Source organism: Lactuca sativa, chromosome 3 (genome assembly GCF_002870075.4).
Source record: "Lactuca sativa cultivar Salinas chromosome 3, Lsat_Salinas_v11, whole genome shotgun sequence".
NCBI classification, from domain to species: Eukaryota; Viridiplantae; Streptophyta; class Magnoliopsida; order Asterales; family Asteraceae; genus Lactuca; species Lactuca sativa.
The window spans coordinates 314523367-314541814 of NC_056625.2; the positions used below are offsets into that span (position 1 = coordinate 314523367).

The 18448-nt window shown below is 36.5% G+C and overlaps 1 protein-coding gene across 3 annotated transcripts; it reads right to left on the bottom strand.

The window, feature by feature from the left end:
• Positions 1–1108: 1108 nt before the first annotated feature.
• LOC111907209 (sphingoid long-chain bases kinase 2, mitochondrial) lies at positions 1109–7221 on the bottom strand. 3 transcript variants are annotated; one of them, XM_023902999.3, is made up of 12 exons: positions 6829–7221; positions 6659–6735; positions 5828–5881; positions 5669–5728; positions 5419–5496; positions 5057–5103; positions 4925–4965; positions 4702–4786; positions 4318–4432; positions 3550–3672; positions 3124–3224; positions 1109–1357 (listed from the first exon to the last, which is right to left on the bottom strand). In XM_023902999.3, the coding sequence occupies exons 1-12, from the start codon at positions 6977–6979 to the stop codon at positions 1198–1200; spliced, it is 1092 nt and encodes a 363-aa protein (XP_023758767.1). In that variant the 5' UTR covers positions 6980–7221; the 3' UTR covers positions 1109–1197. The 3 variants fall into 3 exon arrangements, with proteins under 3 accessions (XP_023758767.1, XP_023758768.1, XP_023758769.1); XM_023903000.3 differs by lacking the exon at positions 1109–1357 and adding an exon at positions 2302–2543 and having other exon boundaries at positions 6829–7218; XM_023903001.3 differs by lacking the exon at positions 1109–1357 and adding an exon at positions 2610–2897 and having other exon boundaries at positions 6829–7219.
• Positions 7222–18448: the final 11227 nt, after the last annotated feature.

Here is an 18448-nt window from a genome sequence, read left to right on the forward strand (position 1 = left end):
ACCAATAGGGCGCGACAAAGCGAGGCGGGCTCAATGACATGCGGAAGAAAATGTATTGGTTTTAAGTTTTTTAAATTATTAGGATTATCGTATGCTTTTGGTAAAAAAAAAAATTATTATTGTAATGTCGTTTTTAGTTTTAAAATCTATGTTTAATTTAGTAGTTAATTGAATTATGTTTTATTAATTTATATGTTTTTTTTATAAATATTATTACATAAATTAAAAAAATAAAACAAATTAGAAAAATGGAAATTAAAAACATCAAAATAAAAAATAAAAAATAAAAAATAAAAAAAGAAATAGAAATGGTAGGTGTTATCACATGTTATTTGGTGTTGCCTATTTCCATATTGGGTGTTATAACACCAAAAATGTAACTAGATGATGAGGTGGACATTTTGGATGTGATAACATATAATAATATGTTGTCCATAGCTGATAGCTTTATATAGACTTTTATATAAGGATTATCAATATATTTGATAGTGTTAATTTTGTGGATGAATATCAAATCATGTTAATTAAAACCATAAAAGTTACAAAATTGTCATCGTTTTGTTATTGAAGCAGGTTTCACCTGATTTCGCGGTTGCAACTTGCCAAGTGGGTCAGCATTGCGTCCTGCATGGAAAGTGAGACCCATATAACAACCGGAAAGGGATTAAACGATGCCGTTTTGGGTTGTTTTGCATGAGGACTAAACATGATAGTACCTTCTACTTTACAGTCATACCTAGGCCAAAAAAAACCCTTCTTATTTCTCTGTAATAGTCATACTAAGCCTTGTTTTGGTAGTGTGTTCACATGGTGTGTGATTTGAAGGATCATTGGTGAAAAACCTAGTTATTTCGTTGTTGATGAAAATTCCACATCGTCTAAAGAAAATGATGACTTCAGAATATTCCATTTCAGTTGAAGACATTCCCTTCGAGTATGTCCTATAAGATGGGGTAAATCCACCTTTTAACAACGCAATGAATGATAAATTTTTAAGTGAACTTTGTCATATTGGTGAGCCAAGGATGATGTAGGTGAATCCTATATAGTTTGTGAGCATGTAAATTTTGAAAAGCCTTATTTTCTTGTCCATGATCCTAACAAACATTGGAAGCTAATGAAATCAATTGTAGGAATGAGATTTGAACATTCAAATCAATTAAAAGAATGCTTACAAAACCATCCAATGTCTAATGGTTATAGACTTTGGTGGCCAAAAAAATATAATACTGAGGTGGAGGATATTGGAAGCTTTGTAGACATGACTTCTCTATTGTGGAGGATATTGGAAGCTTTGTAGACATGACTGCTAATAGAGAAGTAGTTGGAATTGTTCATGACCAAGTGGATGTGGAACCTGTTGAGAATGTACAAGTGAATGTTGAACCTGGTGATAATGGAGTTGATTCAAATTTAGAGATTGTGCCTCTAGATGTGACTAAAGGTGAAGATATTGATGCAGTGTATGAAACTCAAGCAATCAAGAAGTTGAAATCAACGCCAAAGATAATTGCTAAATGCAAATTGAAGACAATGAATAATGAATCAGGATCCTCTTTCAAAAAAAAATGAATCAGGATCTACAGTTAAAAACTTAAAACACAAATGATATTGAGTAGTGTGAGTAGGGGCAGATTGGAATCATTTATAGCAACTTACTATGTATAGTGTTTACTCATAAACACTGCCTTTTGAATGTTATGTATGTGATGGTATTTATGTCATGTTTTGTTTGTGCTATTGGAATCATTTATAGCAACTTACTATGTGTTGTTTGTAGATGTGGTTTGTAAATGTCATGTTTTTAACTCTACAAGTAATATAAAACATTAAACCATTAGTATGTGTTGTCTGTCAAACGACTTGTATTTTACCATTGAAAATTATAAATCAACTATCATAATACCATAATACATGAAAATATTACAATAACAAATGTACTAAAGCTATTATAATACAAAGACCTAACCAACCAAACATCAAACCGAACCGGTTATAATACATCAGGACACTAAAACATCACTCTTTTCCAAACACCAAAATGGAAATTAAAATTACAATGACCACAACATGCATTTTTTTAACATCTTGAACACCTGTGATCCTTGATTTTGGACACGTGAGGAGAGAAAAAAAAAAGAGCAGAAATAGATTCTTGATTTTTAATGAAAGCTTGATGAAGACAAGGAGACTTTAAGGTTTAAATTATGGTCAACTATATCAATAATCATTTATATAAAATAGTCAGTTATGTTTTAACACCAAGTAATTTTGCTATTTTCCACTAAAAACCGAGGGTCATTTTTATATGTTTGAGGATCATTTGTTAATATATAAAATTTGATTGTTTACATTTGGTTCCAACATTTTCAAACTCACCTATGGCAAAAATGATACAATTGTGTAATAATCCTCAACAAATCATGTTTATGACACCTGGCAGAATCGAAAAGTTATGTGGAAGAAATCCTAAATGTTCCCCATCGGATTGCACGTAAATACTGTTTGTTCCCACAACCTCCTCTACTTCGATCGAAAAAGCACTACAATTGAAACAAAATAATTCTATATTTATCCAAAATTACAATTTTACCCTCCAACCAACCATATCATGAAAATTCCAACAACTTTATACTTACGAAAAATTCACAATAATTAGTTTTCTGGTGTTTCGTGTTCGGATAACGGGTAACCTACTTTTGCTTGTATAATCTGATTATTTAAGGGTGGGATAATCAATTTCATATTTAGATGTAGCTAAACTTATTATCGCAAGGTAGAGTAAATTACAAATATGGTCCCTGTGCTTAACTCAAAATGACAAGTTTGGTCAGATTTTTGAGATCTTCCTGAGACGTCATCCCTTAAGTTTGCATTTCATTGTGGATTTAGTTCCTCTGACAATGATATGTAAAAAATTGGACAAAACTTGAGATTTTGAGTAAAGCATAGGGACCAAATCCAAACACCACATAAATAATCTCTCTAGATTTTGTTAACAAATATGGAATGCAATAAAAACTTGTCCTTTTTTTTTTGCCAATTACGACGGAAAAAGAAATAAATTGCTTTTTTTTTTCATTAAAAATGATGTTTTTTGACTTGTAAAAAAAGAAGATTTACCTTCTTGACAAGACATTATTCACTGATAAATGTGTCCCGTTGTATAGCTTATGTAACTTCATAAGAAAGTCATACCATTTGAAATCCTGAAGTATCACCACCTGATAAAGAAATAACAATGTAAATGAAAATATATTTCAATTTCTTGCATACAAGCCCTATACTAAATGCAAAAAGCACGACTTAATAGATAAAGCCAAAGAAAAGATGGTTTCCCATTAATTCATAACTATTTACAAATCAATTTGCCCTAGTTTATTTTTTCGTCTTCCATCTCCCCAATTGTGTCATCATTTTCAGAAATATTTTTTTATCCATACACCACTTAGAGGCATGTTTTTTTTTTATTTTTTGGATTTAATGAAACAAGTAAATGACCATTTTACCCTTTTGTTTAAAAGTGATTGAAAAGAAACAGAAATGGACCTCAAATTTTCCATTTGAAGGATGAGCATTGGGAGTGATCCTCATTCCACCACCAAAGAATTGTGCATTTCCGATGCATAGAGCCGTTACCTTTGGATACACTTCCCACTCCCCATCATTCACCTAAAATAATTCAGTTCATGTTCTTAGATTGAATCCTCAAAAAGGAAATAAATAAACCTCATCTCATCTCATCTATAGCTTTTTGAATCCTCACATCAGCTTTCTACTAACTTTTATCAAACAAAAACCCTATTAACTTGAAATTTCTCCAATCATTGACCACTTTTGAATTTTTTTTTTTTATCAACTAGTTTACCCTCATTTTTGTGAAATGTTTTGTAAATCCCCTTTTATCTAATTTGTTAACTTTTAAGCACATGTAATGTTTAAATAAAACATAACTATAGTTAACTATGTTGGGTCTTTTTTTGAGATAAAACAAAGTAGTTAGGAAATAATAAGGCTTTGAAGGTTAAATATAATTAAGTGAGTAAAACGGAATATGATTGAGTAAAAAGGGGTTAATTGTACCAAAAAAAAAGCATTTAGTAGAATAAAAGTGGTTGATACTATTTACCCTCTACAATGATTAAAAAAAAAAAAAAAAAAAAAAAAACAGTTTATGGGGTTTTGATCTAAATAAAGACTTCTCAAAAAACCTCCCATTGGAGATGGAGGTATGTGATTGGGCAACTTTTGTCCCACTCAATTACTCATATCATTAAATTTTAAAAATAGCCCTAGAAAGTTTGTCTAAATACTAACTTTGATCTTTAGGTCTTGATTCTGATGTCCAAAAAAGGCTTGCAATGCACCAATTACATAACACAAACTCCCAAATCTTTTGTATTTAGATGCATGAAACCCTGCTTTTGCACTCCTAAAATTTTACATAACATAAAATGGGTTACATAAGATAAATGCCTGATTTTCTTTTTCTTTTTTTAATGCATGATAGCTTGTTTTGAAATTTTGTTTAACCAAAATTCTTCTTCTGATAAATGGAACTCCATTGCTATTTCTTGCTTTTAGTCCTAAAATAAATTCTCTTTTCTTTATTTCCAAATACCTCTCAGTTTATAAGAGCATCAATGTGCTTACATAATGAGGTTTGTTCTGATAATTTTATAGGCTAATTAATACACTTACAAATGAATATCAGCAACATTTATGAAGTAATGCAAATCTCCACCTTCTTTAGAGATTACTCCTACATCGATTCTTGATCTTGACCCTGCAGTTGACTTCCACTCAAAAATTCAGAAATATATATATATATATATATATATATATATATATATATATATATATATATATATATATATATATATATATAATAGTAGAAAGTCACACCCAAAAGAGGAATCACGACCTTTAACTATGCGTTCAATGGCATCAACAGGATCATTTGTCCTAAACAATTTGAAAATTTGTTCAAAATATTAAGATGGTGATTGATGTGAATATCAAATACCTTGAAGAAACCAATGGAAGAAGTACTAACCAGCCAAATGTTCTTGCAAAATCAGATCCAGTTCCCAAGGGGATTAACTACAAATGCATAGGAATAAAGGGCTAAATACAAGAAATAGCAACAAACTTTCATTTCATTCTATTATAGCATTCTACTTTCAAGTTTTTTTTTTCTTTTTAAGACATTATACTTTGAAAAATCTACCCAATTATAGCAGTGAAAACTGACATTGCTATAACTGGGTAGATTTATCAAAGTGCAATGTTGTAATAGAAAGACTTGAAAGTAGGATGCTTATAATAAACAAAGAAAAACAATTAAGCCATTAATAAAAGTATTTGGAAAATCATAATTTTGATTTTTATAAATTAAAGTTCGATGCAATAACTTACTCCAAGAGATGTTGTACGTGGAGCTTTTGAATCATGTTTAGTAACTGGTTTTCCACCCCAAAAGAATCCATTAACAACCTAACAAAATCAAAAGCCTCAACATGTTATAAATTTATAATTCTTGGAACAAGTCTATGATCACAACCAACTTTACCATTTTACCCCCTGTAGTGTATTATTACATATCATACTTGTTCTATATTTTATATTTGATAAAAAGAATATAAATTATTCTGAAGAGAAGTTGTACCTCGTGAAGAGTCCCATCACCTCCAACTGCCACAACTGCATCAGCACCCTCACGTATTGCCTGACAACATTTTGTCCATTTAAATTTTTGAATAATCTTACATACATGATTTTAATTTTTAATGCAAACATAAAGACACAAAATTCAAAACATGCTTACCTCCCTTGTTATATCTATCGCATGAGATGGACCCGAAGTCAAAGATTCGCATATCTATCCAAAAATAGAAAAAAGTCAACACATATTACAAGAAGAAATCATCGAAGCACACCAATCACAAGCTTTCTAGGACTATTTTCAACGATTACAGAAGGCATTCATGTCTTTTGTGTGAGACAAAAATTTGCAAATTTTGTCCCATCAACACAGTACAAATGGGGCGTAAAGTGTGAAATCTACAACATGACTCTTAGGTTGTGTTTGACAGACTAGCTGAAAAAGCTAGCTTTTGTCTGATAAGCTGGCTGATAAAGTAATAGCTTTTGGTAAAAGTTAGATGACAAATGTAAAATGACATATACAGGTATATCAATAAGCTATCTCAAATATCTTTTTAAGAAGTTAGCTTATAAACTATTTTAGTGATGCCACCAAATACTACATTGCAATATAATCTCAAAAAATAAGCTATCTTAAACACAGCCTTAATATTCATCCATTCATTTTAGTAAAACTGTAAGAAAACTCCTGAAAGCATCCAATAATCAAGTGAATCATTCTTCTAAGTTCTAATTACCCCTTAGAGATACAAGTAAACCTTTGTTTATTCTACTTCTTTTCCCTTTAAATTTCATAATTCAGCTTTCAATGATCTATAAGGCCTTGTTTACATTGAAGACATTCATGAACGAGCTCACACAGACAAAACAAACTTAATTTCTTAAAATCACAGCTAATGCTTAATCTAGCAACACGCAGAATTTGTAAATCCATTAGATGATGAGTTTACGCTAGAAGAAATTAGCAATAAAAAGCTGATCAAAGTCTCACATTACAATCGCTACCAAGGCGAGACCTAAGATACGGCAGCAGCTTCTTCCATTCTCTCCCCGTCCGACCATTAGCACCTTAAAAAAAATCAATTTCATCAACAATTTACACGATCATGATCTACAAAAGTAAAAAAAAAAAAAAGTTTATTTAAAGATTGAGATGCTAACCTTGAGGATTGACGATGAACACGATGTCACGGCGGCGAGAGGAGGAGGATCCAGGAGAGGTTGCGGCGGAGATATCAGAAGCTGAAGGTTGTTCGGCTCGTAGAAACGAGGGTTTCGCCATTGACACCACCGCCATGCCTAGACAAACCATGTGTAATTTATTACTGAGTGCTTCTTGATTTGCGTGACTGTGTGTGTCAGTGTGCGTTAATGGTGATTATTTATGAAGGGGGCGTGCGTGCGAAGATAGCATAGATGTTAATGGCGATTATTTATGAAGGGGGCGTTTGATTTTGACTTTCTGTAGTTATCTGTTTGCTTCACTTCTTAAAATCCACATTTGTGTCTTGGAAAAACCCAATGAGCCTCCCAATTTTTGCAAAGAGTGTTTCGTAGTGTTGGGTACGAACATATAAAAACGAAAATTAGTATTAAAAATTAGATCTCAGCTTTGTTGGGTTGAGATTTGGTGATTCAAGGTCAAACTAGTTATTCTATCTTTCAAACTTGAGAGTTGAGACAACGTGCATATATATGTGTTTGTGTTTTTTTTTTCTTAATCTACTTATACATGATACATAATGAATTAGACTTAAGGTGTGTCATCTTTTTGTTGTCCGCATGACGTGGCAGATATTGTCAGCGACAAACACCAACCTATCTTTTTGTCCGCGGCAATCTTCAGCGACAAACACCAACCTATCTTTTTGTCCGCGGCAATCTTCAGCGACAACCACCAACCTATCTTTTTGTCGGTGGCATTCTTCAAGGGGACACGAGTTTGTTGATTGTTTCTGTCTGTCTATTGTCACTTTTTCTTTTTACCCTCTTTAATTGGTAGATAATAAATGTCAGAATCCCATAGGCAAAACATAACAAAATTGTCAAATACTTATATGATGTTTATGTGGCATCAGATTTTGATACACAAAAAAATTATAACACCTTTTAGCCTTATATAGTAAATAATTGTTCAATATAAATGGGTATCGTCACGGTACATGATGACAACCCATATGAATATAGAATTTGTTGATGATTTAATGTAATCAAATTGTTTTAGTAATAGAATTTACACGATGCAATTCGTTCAAACATTAATTTTATAGAGGTTGGGAAGTATGAATACATTTGTCTAAGACGAATTTATTTTTAATACGACCAAAATGTCGGGGCACCCTTGCAGGATACTAGGGATAGCGCCCCTAGTTGGGTCCAACCTTAACAAGGTTCTAACCATGTATTGACAACACCAATAAGTCAATCTTGGATATATAACTTCTATATATTCAAATCATGGATGTAGTAAGTATAAGTGATACATTTGGTGGAGCTTAAGAATTTTAATTCTCTTTTATCATCATCTAGTTCTCGTGACTTTGATTATGTGCCTAGTTTACAAAGTTGTTAGTTATGGTATCATCACCATAATTTGAATTTTGTGATTACCTAGGCATAAGGGTGAAATGTCAAATTTGGAAAGCGATTTATACTATCTTACTTGAAATCCAAGATCAATTATGTGATTATAGAACAATACACTTCGTTCACCACATATTCCAACAAACAGTAAATTTAGATTGTATTATATAAATTAATATTGATAAACATACCAAATAAACATAAGTTGAAAGTTAGCTAAAATATATTTAAATAAATGCATAATCCTAAATGGTTTCTCTAAAAAATTATATTATTATTTGAATGTGCATAATTTTAAAACATGTTAGTAATATTGCTCTAACACATTATTTACTCAGTTGTGTTTGGCTACATAATTGTTTTTCACATGTTTATAATTTCTCATATTATTTTTACATTGATTTTTGAGCAAATCAAAAAAATGGCCTTATGGTTCCCTTAAATCTTGCAAGTCTAGTTAACAAGATTGTTTTGTTTCCAAAGTTTTGTGATACTCATCGTCAAGTTTCTATATAACGTGAGGTGTGTCAGGGCGGCAATGTCAACCCTCAAACTTTATGAGTTGCGGCAAGTCGTGACGTTTATTAAGGCGACAATTTTGTGTGTGTGTGTGTGTGTGTATATATATATATATATATATATATATATATATATTCTACTATTATTCATTTTTATATACATATACGACTTAAGGCGACATTTTTTCAAAGTGTTGCGTCAAAGTACAAGCCTTGGAGCCATGACACACTATGATGAGCTTTTTATAACCATGCTCATGGTCCCTACCTAATGCTAGTCTTTATTTCCGGTGAGTAAGCCAATAGGCCGGGGGCATTCCAACCCAATATTTGATTCCCAAATCAGAAATCACAACAAGAGAACTGGAGAAGAAAGAACGAATACCTAATTTCCAGTAAGTGTTGGTTGTTGCGGTGAATCAGTAAATGACGATTGGCGGGACCGAAGAGTTGGAGACAGCGAGTGGCGAGACAGCAAGCATCCAAACTCCAACGAGGCACGAGTGACGATGGTCGATGGGGACGGTTGGATGGAACTCGGGAACTAGGTCGATTTCACTTCTTGTCGCTTTAATCTTTGGTTTGGAAATTGGACTATGGAGAAATCGGGAGGGGCCACAACCCAATTGTGAAACTAACAGGCCTATAATTACAATTTTGAAGTAATTTTTGCTGGTCCTAACCCAAATTTCCGCGCGCGCGCGCGGGGGGGGGGGGGGGGGGGGGGGGGGGGACAACCCCTCTTGAACCTACTAATACTCCGTGTAACAACCCAAATTTGTAATAAAAAATTTCATTTTTAACTAACAAAATCATTTCCATACAATATAAAACTACAATCACATTTGTTTTCAAAATCCATGACATCAAACAATTTATTCATAATATCAGAATGTCCCCAAATAAACTGTTGGAGAGTGCATGACGCACCATCACGTCGGGCTCTTGCCCTTAGATCTTGAAGTACCTGAAACAACCAATAATCTATAAGCTAACGCTTAGCGAGTTCCCCTAACATACCACACACAATCCACATAATCTCATAAACCATATCAACCATATAAACTACATAAGTCATGCATATAAACATATAAGGATGTCATGGAAACCCTCCAAGGTCTTACTCCGGCTGCTACTGGAACCCCCACGTGGTCTTAACCCACTTCCATGGGAACCGCCACATGGTCTTAACTACCTGTCATGGGAACCCCCACATGGTCTTCCCTAACTGCAATGGGACCCCTACATGGTCTAGCTAACCACAGAAATGTCATACAAACTAAACATGAATACATACTAGGATGCCATGGAAACCCTCCAAGGTCTTTCACCGAATGCCATGGGAACCCCCGCATGGTCTTAGTCCACTGCCACGGGAACCCCCCGGGGTCTTCTATGCGGGTATCACAAGGACAACTAGCATATCACATATCACGTAATCAACTAGCATTCCACATAACACATAATAGGACCCATTGGTATGGTGAGGAGACTCACCTTAGTCTGTTGAACCCGAAAGTTGCTCGCCTGACAGTCCAAAACCACCCGCGATGAACGATAATACCATTAACCTAAAAATTAGGATTGAATATAATCTAATTAAAGAACCCAATTACCCAAGTCCAAGTCCTTTCGTAATGGCCCAAGAGTCTTCCCTTGCTAATGGGCCCAAAGTTCATATCCAAACTATTAATGGGCCACATGGCCTAGTAAGGCCCAACCAAGAAAACCATGGCCCAAAACAGATTAATCGGACCACTAACTCAAAGTATGTAAGCCCAAAACTGATTAAGGTCCAAAGAGTTTACAAGCCCACATGAAGCCTAAAACCAACTGGGGTGTGTACGCCAAGCGTACAGCTTCAGTACGCTTAGCGTACTGAGTCCTTGGTTGTACGCAATGCGTATGCTATATTACGCCCAACGTACAAGCAGATTAAGCATCACTTCCATTAAGTGCCTAATACTTGATATTCTAACGTCCAATATCATATATGAGCTCATTAAGACGTCCCAGGGCATAAGTTTGGCAACTTTATGCCCTTTCATGCTATAAGGGACTTCAAAACTTCATTCTTCACATTAGGACTTCATATAAAGCTTCAAACTCATGCATGGAGTCTAGATAACCCTCAAGCTAGCACCTTTATGCATCTAGCATGCTCACAAGGCTCAGATATAACCATCTTAGTCTTTGGAGTTGCTCAACTCTCAAGAGAATATCTAAGAACCAACAAAAGGGACAATATAGAAAACCCTAACCCAAAGTAATGAATAAGATGGCAAGATTAAGACTTTATACCTCCAGAAGCTCCTCAAGGTGAACTAGATGCAGGTTCTTGAAGCCCAATGCCACACCAAGCTTGCTCACCAACTTCTTCTTCTTAAATAAGCTCCAAAATGGCCACCAACACCCTTCTATGCTCCAAAATCACACTCTTACAGGAAAACTGAGGTAAAGGGATGAACGCACCTGCATCCGCAGCTAATTCTTAAAAGTAGTTGCTTAGTTATTTTATACGCATGAGGCAAGGTCGAAGGCGTAGTATCGATTGCTTGTGTTGGACTACCTTTATAGGATAGATCTGACTCTAGAGGTTGATTAGGGTTTGGTCAAAGTGGCTTAAGGATGAATAAATAAGTCTCAAGTCTGGGTTTTAGGATTTTGGTCCTCTGTCGCGTACACCCCGCGTACCTACATGTACGCCCCGTATACTCAATGTTCCTTCGTGATCCTTCCTCCATAGTACACTAAGCGTACACTTAGGTACGCCCAGTGTACCAAAGGGACCATTTTTGCCAAATTAAATCATTTCAAGGCGTTAGAACAGTTTACCTGATTTGGAGTGTTACAACTCTCCCCCACTTGGATTAGACCCCGTCCTCGAAGTCCGTAGACGCAAACAGATTCGGGTAATGCTCCTGCATCTCTTCCTTCGGTTCCCATGTCCATTCGGAGCCTTTTTCGGTGCTGCCAATGCACCTTCACTAGCTTCACCTCCTTGTTACGAAGAACCTTAGTCTTCCTATCCAAAACCGCAACGGGTTTCTCAATGTAGCTCAGGCTCTCATCTACCTGAATGTTGTCCAAAGAGATAACTGCAGCCACGTCAGTGACACACTTCCGAAGCTAGGACACATGGAAGGTGTTATGAATCTGAATCAGCTCATCTGGTAGGTCCAATCAATAGGCTACCTTGCCCACCCGGGGAAAAAATACTAAATGGGCCAATAAACTGGGGCCCTAGCTTGCCCCTCTTCCGAAATCTGATGACAACCTTCCATGGTGACACTCTTAGCAAAACAAAATCTCCTACCTGAAACTCGAGATCCGAGCGACGCCGATCAGCATAGCTTTTTTGTTAGCTCTGCGCGACCCGCAACCTGTCGCACACCTGCTGAATCAATTCGGTGGTACTGAGCACCACCTCGGTGCTTCCCATGACTCGTTGCCCAACCTCCCCCAAGATACGGGAGTCCTGCACCTCCGACCATACAACATCTCAAACGGGGGTCGGTCGATACTAGCATGATAACTATTGTTATATGAAAACTTTGTTAGTGGGAGGTATGTATCCCAACTCCCTCCGAAATCCAATACACATGCACGTAGCATATCCTCGAGCGTCGGGATTGTCTGCTCGCGTTGGCTGTCCGTCTGGGGGTGGTACGCAGTGCTAAAGTGCAACTGTGTGCCCAACTTCTCGTGGAACTTCCTCCAGAATCTGGAGGTGAATCGAACATCACGGTTCGAGACCATCGATACTGGCACTTTGTGCCTGACCACCGCCTCTCGCACATAGATATCTACTAATTTCTCAGCAGAAATACTCTCAAGGATCAGAATAAAATGGGCACTCTTCGTCAACCTGTCCACAATGACCCAAATGGAACCCACAACCGTCACTGTCCTAGGTAACTTCATGATGAAGTCCACGGTGATATCTTCCCATTTCTACATGGGAATGGGTATCGTCTGAACCTTGTCGTGAGGCCTTTGATGTTCGGCCTTGACCTTTCTGTAGGTCAGCACCGCTCCACGAACCATGCGATCTCCCGCTTCATGTAAGGCCACCAGTAACTCAACCTCAGATCCCTATACATCTTTGTGGCCCCCGGATGAATAGAGAACTTGGATTTGTGTGCCTCCTCTAATATCTTTTGCCTCACATTCTTCTTCACAACAGGATCGTTGCTTCCCACGGAGAACTGCTAGGACAAATAAACCCTCAGTCTAGCGGCTCATGAAGCTGTGTAGACAGCTCCTGCATCTCTGGCGGAGCTAGCCGGTACGGTGTAGTGGCTATCGGAGCAGCACCCGACACCAAATCAATGTGAAACTCTAATTGCCTCTCCGGAGGCACCCTGGGCAACTCCTCAGGAAAGTCATCCCGAAAATCCCGTACAACCGGTACATTGTCCAAATATGTCGTGGTCTCAACCCTCGTATTCGAAATGTATGCCAAAAATCCTGAACAACCCCAATGGAGAAGTCTCTTAGCCCTCGCAGCTGAATAGAGGGTTGGCCCTTACGTGGCCCTATCCCCATGAATAACCAGTTCTCCCCCACTTGGGGTTCAAACTCTCACCATCTGGTGCTCACAGTCTATCATGGCCCCATTGGCCCCTAACCAGTCCATCTCGACGATCACCTTCAACCTTCTCAATGGTATCGAAACCAAATCAACACGGAACCTCTCCCCAAACACATTCAGGACACAGTCCCGATATACCCTCCAGCACTCAGGATGTGATCATCCATAATCTCGACCTCCAATGGGGAATCCAAAGTCCCCAGAGCATCTTGGAACTTCTTGCTAAGCGCAAGAGATACGAACGATTGGGTAGCTCCCGAGTCGAAAAGAACATGAGTCGACATACCATTGACTAGAAAGGTCCCTATATATATATATATATATATATATATATATATATATATATATATATATATATATATATATATATATATATATATATATAGGAATGAGTTCTATGGAAAACAAATAACTAGGGCAACATCTACCGGAACTAATAATCAAATGACACGTGTCCATTTCTTTCTTCACAAGTAATGTATTGTGGAAGTTATTGTGGAAGTGATGTGTTGTCATGTTTTCATTGGTTCAAATATGTGTTGCCCTAATCATTCATTTTCCATATAACTCTTCCCTATATATATATATATATATATATATATATATATATATATATATATATATAGATATATATATATATATATATATATATATATATATATAAGCATAAAAAATAAATATCAACAGGAAAAATAGATTGCATACCAGCCACGACGTCTGGTGCTACTCGAGCCTCCTCTGTGGTCAACTCAAATATGTGGCTCTTCACCGCAGGAGCATCCGCCTTAGCAGGGCGGCCATCAGTGATCCTCATTGTGGCGGGCGCAGGCGCTGCCACCGCTCCTCCCCCTCCCTGCAACCTCGGATAATCGGCCTTTTTATGAATGGTTTAGTTGCAGTGGAAACAAATCAAGCGCTTCTTGGGGCAGTCCCTGCTCACGTGGCCTGGCTGACCATAGGTGTAACATACCTGGCCCGTCACCCAGCAAACTCCACTGTGCGACCTCCCACATTTGGCACACCAGCCACGGCCCTGCTGGCCCCGACCAAAAGAATCTGAGGTCTTAGGCTTTTTAGCCTGACCTACAGTTGTCTGAGCCTGCTCTGTTTTCCACTTGGTGCGGAACTCCAACTCCATCTCCCGCTCCCAGGCTTTCTCCACCATCTCATTCAGGGTTTTGCACCCTGAAAAGCTCACAAACTCACAGATATCATCCTTCAGCATGGAATGATACCTCGTCCTCCTCATATCCTCATCCGCAGCATACTGCGAGATCAATAGTGCTCATTCCCGAAACTTGGCGGTGATCTCTTGTGACAACCCGAATTTTTTTTTCTTTGAAGACACAGTCAATCAACTCAACTGAGTTTTAAATTCATTAGTACGGAGTTCTAGCCCGGTTAAAGGTCATTCTAAGGAGTTTTGAGCCTAATACACTTAAGGAATAAGTGTTAGAAAGTACCTGCTAGAACCATAGTGTAGCAAATCGAACCTTAACCCCATCTAAATGAGTTCACAGCCACAAGGCCATGAGTTTACGGCCACAAACTCATGTGGCCGTAAACTCAAGTGCATATATAAGGCATTTGGTCATTTCTAGCCATTTATCTCATTCCTTGGCTGGTTTTCTTCATTCTCTCTCAACTATCATCCAACTTTCACCTTAGATCTTCAAAAGAGTAAGTGTTCTATCCCTTGATTAGTTGATACATCTTATTAGCTAGCTACATACATTGATTTCATCCATGGAAATCATGTTTGTTTAGATCTTCAAGTTACACCAAGAACACACACTAGTGTTCTTGGCCAATATCAACCATTTCAAGCTTTTAGATCGTAAGTACTCTTCCCTATGCTTCTTATTTAGTTAGTATCCATGCTTAGAGACTTGAAAACATTAAGAACACAAGGACAAAATGGGTTTACATCCAAGCCATCTCCCAAGGCCGTAAACCCCTTTAAGGTTGCCATTTTGGCCATAAACCCTCCTAGATGCAAAGCTAGTGACCTAGGACCCTTCATGGATGAGATTAGGACCATAAACTACTCTTAAGTGCACAATGACCATGAGTTTACAGCCATAAACTCCTTTTGGCTGTAAACTCATCAAAAGCCTTAATGGAGGTGGTCTTTCTCATACTAGTGTAGAACAAAAGCCCCTAAAGCTTCCCTAGCCTTCAAACTTGCAATTATACATGAGTGACCATGAGTTTACGGCCGTAAAATCCCTTGGGACGTAAATGATGGGTTTTAGACATAAGAACATCCTATGTGCTCATACAAACCCTAATGCTTGGATCTAGGTTTCTCTATTGTACATGCAATTCATCCAAGACTTTAAACCCTAAATCTAGCATATAATAATCAATATTAACATAATAATGGGTTTAAGATATTACCTTGATTGTTATGTAGCAATAACAATCTCAAATCCTCCTTGTAATGACTTTAGAAAGCTTAGAGTCACAAATGTCACTCCTCTAATGGCTCGCAAACACCAAGAGCAAGAGGATGAAGAATAAGGAGAGAGGAGGCTGCCCAAAATGTGTGGAAACCCTAGAGAACAAGTTCACCACGTTTTTGGGGCTTAAGGGTTCTTTAAATAGTGAGACTATTAGGGTTATCTAACAAGGAAACCCTAATTTGGATGCTTAGGCCCTAAGCAACCCATGGACTCCTTCCTTAAAGGCCTAGGACGATTTCTAATGGGTTTCCCGATAGAATTAGTCCACCCCCTTAATATGGAGTCCATTAGCTCAATATTCAACGATCACACAATTGACAGTTCTAGTCCATTAAGTTTAATTAATGTCTTTTAGCCACAAACTTAATTCTTGACTAATATTAATTAAACAATATGATTTCTCCTTTAATATATTATTCTCATAATATATTAATAAATCATAATTAATCCTTTCTCTCCATAATTCATCCTATCAAGTTGCTTTGGTGAAGGCAACCCAAAAGGACCATGCATCATCGGGTCAAGTACATATCAAAATAGTTATGGACTTAGATACTAATCCAACAGTAAACCCATGGTAGTAAACTCATGTGAGTGCCATTCTACCTTCCTTTGTTGAATCACATGTGATTCCAACACTTGGTCAAAGTGTTTCCTAGCCTCGGAAGGTGTTTCCTTTCATATAGTTGTTTATAAACACTATATTCATGCCAAAATGTGTCATTATATGTCATTTAGGACCTATTGTGTCTCGGGACTTCATTCGTGGAACTTCTCATCCTTACACGCATACCCGGTTAAATCACCCACATCAGGTGAGTTCATACCCCGTAACGAATCTTTTAAACTGTTTTAAATGCTTTTAGGGGGGGGGGGGGGGAATACAAGTTGAACACAATGATAATTGCGTAATTATTTGTTATAAACATCTTTCAAAATGTTGCTTATGTCTTCTATAGGTGGTCAAAACATTTCAAAAGCTATTTTATAGTTATGTTGCTTTATAGTTTAACAAAACTCCGTTTTTAAAGTACAAGCATAACTTAGTAGTAAAATGAGTCATTTCAATAACAGTTCAAGTAGAATACTAGTAAACTACAATAGGTATAGTTTAGAGGTTCAGTTCATACTAGATACAATACACGATAATAGAAAGAACATACTAAGATACTATAACAAGAGAAAGTACTAAGATACTATAACGAGAGAAGATACTAAGATACTAAAAAAGAACGAACATACTAAGATGCTATAGCATGGAACACTTACAGGATCTAACTATACCAATGAATCACTAACACATTATTTTAAACAAAAGTTGATAGTTATATTGGGTATACATGATCATATAATTTTAATGTGGATGTTCACGACTTGCAATTGTCTGTAGAGGTCGCGTTTGGTTCCCAGAATCTTTTGACAGGGAGAGCGTTTAGTCTGGGATCTAGCCATCACATTATACCTTAATAATCTATTTAAGGCAATTAGTACAACAGTAGTTACTATATACAATACTACAGTACTTACATTTTTCAAACAACAACCAGAACAGTCGGGTCTAGTACATTCAGTATAAAAGGGCCATAATGCTAACCTTATGATTCCTTAATGTATACATCAAGATATATATATATATATATATATATATATATATATATATATATATATATAAATATAGGATCCAACATGTAATAAGATGTGTGCTTTCCGCTTCATTTCCTGTTCCTTGTTTGGTTATGGAGAGCAGATTCACCCAACCTATTATCTATTCGATTTTAGTTATATATATGTTCCGTATACATTAATTCATCATAAGGGGTACCAGGTATGGGTCAAGTCATAGGACACTAATTCAATGCATAGTTTTATAGTACAAAACATACTTTTCAAACAGAACTTTTAGTACACAAAGCTAGAAACTCACCAGTAAAGGGTTTAATCCATTTTATTAAACCAGTGTAGACTTAAAGGACTTTAGGTGATTGACTCTATAATACCTTAGTTTATACATCATGGTTATATATCATTAATACCCAACAGGTAGTTGGATGTGTGCTTTCCGCCTTATTTCCTGTTCCTTGTTTGGTTGTGGGCTTAGGGCAGATTCACCCAATTAACTATCTATTCGATATTGGATTATATATAGCCAGTATAAACTAAGTGATTATAGAAGTAGTCACTGTGGTCATGATTTTATTATAAGAAATAAGGGTTTTCTTAATGGATCTTTTCATTAAATATAAAGGAACTATTACAATTAACTCCATGAGTAACAAGTGAATACACCAAGGTTATATACAATGAGGACCTAACAAACAATGGGATGTGTGCTATCCGCCTTACCTCTTGTTCCTTGTTTGGTTGTGGACTTAGGGCAGATGTGCACAATCAATTGTTTGTTTACTCTGAGATTTTATATAACTTGTATCCATTTAGTACTCATAGAAAGGATTGTAGAATCATTTTCATGTATCTTTCATCAAATTAGGAAATATAGGATTTTCTAGAGGAACATGCGAACTTTTCTAAAAACAGAACGTATAACTTACTACCTTTTAACTACATTTTTCAACAACTTTCTACAACTTACTTACATCACCAAAATCTTATGAACTCACCAG

Coding starts and splice junctions, on each gene's coding strand:
- LOC111907209 (XM_023902999.3), bottom strand. CDS start 6,979: ATGGTTTGTCTAGGCATGGCGGTGGTGTCAATGGCGAAACCCTCGTTT. Junction 5,882..6,658: donor GCCTTGGTAGCGATTGTAAT/GTGAGACTTTGA, acceptor ATTTTTGGATAG/ATATGCGAATCTTTGACTTC. Junction 4,433..4,701: donor AATGTTGCTGATATTCATTT/GTAAGTGTATTA, acceptor GTAAAATTTTAG/GAGTGCAAAAGCAGGGTTTC.